The 3,312-nt window shown below is 56.3% G+C and overlaps 2 protein-coding genes across 2 annotated transcripts in view; one reads left to right on the forward strand and one right to left on the reverse strand.

Moving 5' to 3' along the window:
* VDBG_04252 (predicted protein) overlaps nucleotides 1-735 on the reverse strand; it is a gene marked incomplete at both ends in the record, with an annotated part of 1,126 nt that extends 391 nt beyond the window's left edge. The window contains 2 exons of the mRNA XM_003006253.1: nucleotides 35-116; nucleotides 493-735. Of these exons, the coding sequence (XP_003006299.1) occupies nucleotides 35-116; nucleotides 493-735 (325 nt within the window). The remainder of the gene's footprint in view (nucleotides 1-34; nucleotides 117-492) is intronic.
* A 1,829-nt stretch (nucleotides 736-2,564) lies between these two features.
* VDBG_04253 (conserved hypothetical protein) overlaps nucleotides 2,565-3,312 on the forward strand; it is a gene marked incomplete at both ends in the record, with an annotated part of 2,873 nt that continues 2,125 nt past the window's right edge. Inside the window, 2 exons of the mRNA XM_003006254.1 lie at nucleotides 2,565-2,615; nucleotides 2,703-3,305. Of these exons, the coding sequence (XP_003006300.1) occupies nucleotides 2,565-2,615; nucleotides 2,703-3,305 (654 nt within the window). The remainder of the gene's footprint in view (nucleotides 2,616-2,702; nucleotides 3,306-3,312) is intronic.

Raw genomic sequence — 3,312 nt, forward strand, 5'->3', positions numbered from 1 at the left:
ATAGGGGCTTATTTGGCGAATGGATTGTACAAACCTCGGACTAACTGGTTATGCAGCTCGAACGCGGGATTGCCCACGTTTATCAGACTGTCCATTTCTTGGGCCGCTTTTTCGACCTGTTTTTGGTTGAACGTCATTCACATTTGCAGAACATACATGTATGAACAAGGTGAGACGGGGGCGCGAGTAGACTGACGGAACATCGAGCGGCACTACCACAACACAAACGGGACACGCATCGGCTTCATTCAGTAAATAGAAGCAAGCGCTCAGCCTAGAGTGACAACTGACATCGGTATCGACGACGCTCCTCTGGTTTTTCCTTGCTCTATCTCCCATCATTCATTGCTTTCGTCAGGGCTAGTCTTTGACTGAAGGGGCTGAGGCTTCGCTCCCGCGGGGCTCCCTGAGGCACGCGCTGTTGCTTTGGCTGTGCATCTCTAGCGTCCATGCGGGTGTTCCGACTCGAACGAGGAAATGGTGACCTCCTACGATCACCCTGGTGGACTCGCGGAGGCGAGTTCGACGGAGACCGACGATCATGCCTCGTTCGCTCACTTGCGGCCGGCCGGTCCGAGTCCCTTTCGCGGTATCTGCGGTCTTGTCTCGCAGGAGGTGAGCGGCTATCCCTTGAAAACGACCTTCTCCTGTGCCTGGGCGGTGATTGTGATCGTGCCTCTGATTGTGACCTAGAGCGCCGGGCCGGCTTCTGACGGTGTGGCGCATGCTGTCCATTGTCGCTCCCAGGACTCGGAGAACGGCGGCGATCGAGCGAAGCGTCTCGAGATCGATTCCTTCGTCTAGACGCTACCGGGGAGGGCGATCGCCTCGGAGGTGGGCGGTGAAGCTGAACGCTCCGTAGATATGGCGGAGACCGAGTCAATCGACGCTGAGCGATTGCGACGGCGAAGCTCATCATCACCCGAGTCCGCATCGCGTGCCTTCAAGCGCCCGCTTGACGCTCCCGCTCAGCTCTCTCTTGGCCAGCTCCGCATCTGCGATGCCTTTTCTGCCACACATGTTAGCTTCGGTATTTATTTATGCAAGATTCATGATGCTCACTTATTCTCAGCTTCATTCGGGGTTGCCTCGGTCAGTTTGGGGAGAAGCTTGGGATCCCGGAGTTGCTGTGTCCGCGATGGCCTTGGAACATAAGGTCTGGCTTGGGCTGGCTCCTTGCATTCGTAAGAGTAGTGTCGTGCTACGGGAGTCAGTTTTTGACCCAAGACGAAGGATACATAGTGACTTATCTCGTTTGAGGCACTTTTGGCAGCAAACATTGGCGGGAGTTGATTGGCGTGGTCCTGGTGGGCGTCTGTACATGGTGAATATCTATCACGCCGTCGGCTGCGTGGCCTGGCGTTGTAGGTGTCGCTTGAGAACGAGAATATATTGCGTCTGAGAGTCGACCGATGTGAGGTCTGCTGTGTTCAAGAAGCCTCAACACGGGCAGTTGACAGGTGTGGGCGAGTATCAAGCAGGGTGGGTTTTGATTGGTAGTGTGGGAGAGTGAAATCTGTGTCGGCCTCACTCATGTCATCGGATACCAAGTCGAGCGAGGCTACAGGCAGGCAACAGTGCCACCATTTTTTGCCTTGTTTCTTGCCTCGAGAAGAGGTGAGGCAGGCTTCTGTGGCTCAACGTGACCCACGAATATGCACCGCCACAGAATCTACCGACGCTAAGCCGCATGAGGCGGGCGGTGGGCTGGGTCCCTCAGTCCTACTGTCTCTCACCAACCAGGTGCGGAGGGACATCCATCTTCATCCACTGCTCGGTCCTCACCAGAAATTCTGACCTTGCCTGTCGCCTGTCGCCTGTCGCCTGCAACCTCAGCCTGCCGTACCACGGGACATTGCGGCTGCAGCAACATACGGGAATGGCGCCTGCTTGACCCCATCATCCATCATATACGCAACCGACACATACGTTCTCATTGTGCCATCTTGAACAGACCATTACGGCTGCGACCAACTGAGAGACAACCACTTTAGGGTAAGTCACAGCGGCTCTTTTTATTCTGCCCCCCTCCCATCACCCCAGCTTGTCGGAGTTTGTGCTCGGGCGGCCTGGTCCACGACCTGCACTCCGTCCTCCTGCGACAAGCTGTGTCTTCCCTCAGCTCTCCTCTTCTGGTCGCCTTGTTCCAGTTCTTGTGCGCCCACATTCTTTCTTTCGTCCCCTCCTGGCATTGTTCTCTATCGCGCCCACTGGTATCCTTGCTGACTGTCGCGGACAGACAACCATCTTCGCTTGCGAAGCACCGGGCGATCAACCCGCCGTTGGCGCGAAGCAGCACCCGGCATCGGTATTGCCATTGAACCCCGCTGAGCGATCATGACCCTGTTCTCTCGACAATGATTCACGGAACCTCCCTCTCGTACCGCATGTCTGCCTCGATCCAGTTGTGTGCTTGATTTCGGATCTTGTCTTTTGATCCCCTCCTTCTGGGACCACGTTCTTCGATTCGCTTTGCAAGACCGCCTGCTCGAGCAAGCAGTTACGTCGTGGCCAACACCCCACATACGACTCGCCGCAGACACAACAACTACCCAGGCCCCATAATGGAGACCACACAGGTTTCCCCTGGCCTTCGAAAGCCATCATTTGCGAAGGTAAGCTCGAGCACTCCAAGTCCGAATACCTGGGTCACCAGGCCCTCACACATGAGCTTGTGTTGACTCGAACTGTTCTGTGTACAGATCGCAGCGACTGCTTCGAAAGAAAACGCGCCCCTCACCTCAGCCCGTCGACCCGCCGCTCCTCTTGGCCAAGAACAGGCCCACCCCATGACGAAGCAGGCCGATACCGCCACAACAACCATCGTCCATGATACTGTTGCGAATGGGAGTTGCTCTACCACCGACGCCAGCTCCAACAATGTAGCCCTGGCACCAGAACTTGGGTCCCAAATGAAGCCCCTCGCTCATGACCCTGTCGCAAATGGCCTCAAAGATGTACAGTTCGGAGCTAGGACTCCCAGCTTGGTCGTGAATGGCAGCGGCTCGCATCCCATCGACCGTTTCAAGTCTGCAATCAAAGATGGCTCCGATGAGTCGCAGCGCGCCGACTCCAACTCAGAGCTCGGCACCAAGCCGGCTAGCCTGGACGGCAAGAGCATCACCTCGGGAACTACTTTTGCTCTTGATGAAAAGGAGTCACTTCGGCCTGACGACAGTGCCAGTGTCAAGGCAGCTGCAGCAGAAGATGACGATTCCTTTTCCTTCCGAGGCCCCTTCCTTCCCAACTCTCGAATGGGGTCTGATCTTGCAGCGCGGGCCAAAGGGCTTCAGATCGGCGACCACGTCGGAA

This window comes from Verticillium alfalfae, genomic scaffold (genome assembly GCF_000150825.1).
Source record: "Verticillium alfalfae VaMs.102 supercont1.4 genomic scaffold, whole genome shotgun sequence".
NCBI lineage: Eukaryota > Fungi > Ascomycota > Sordariomycetes > Glomerellales > Plectosphaerellaceae > Verticillium > Verticillium alfalfae.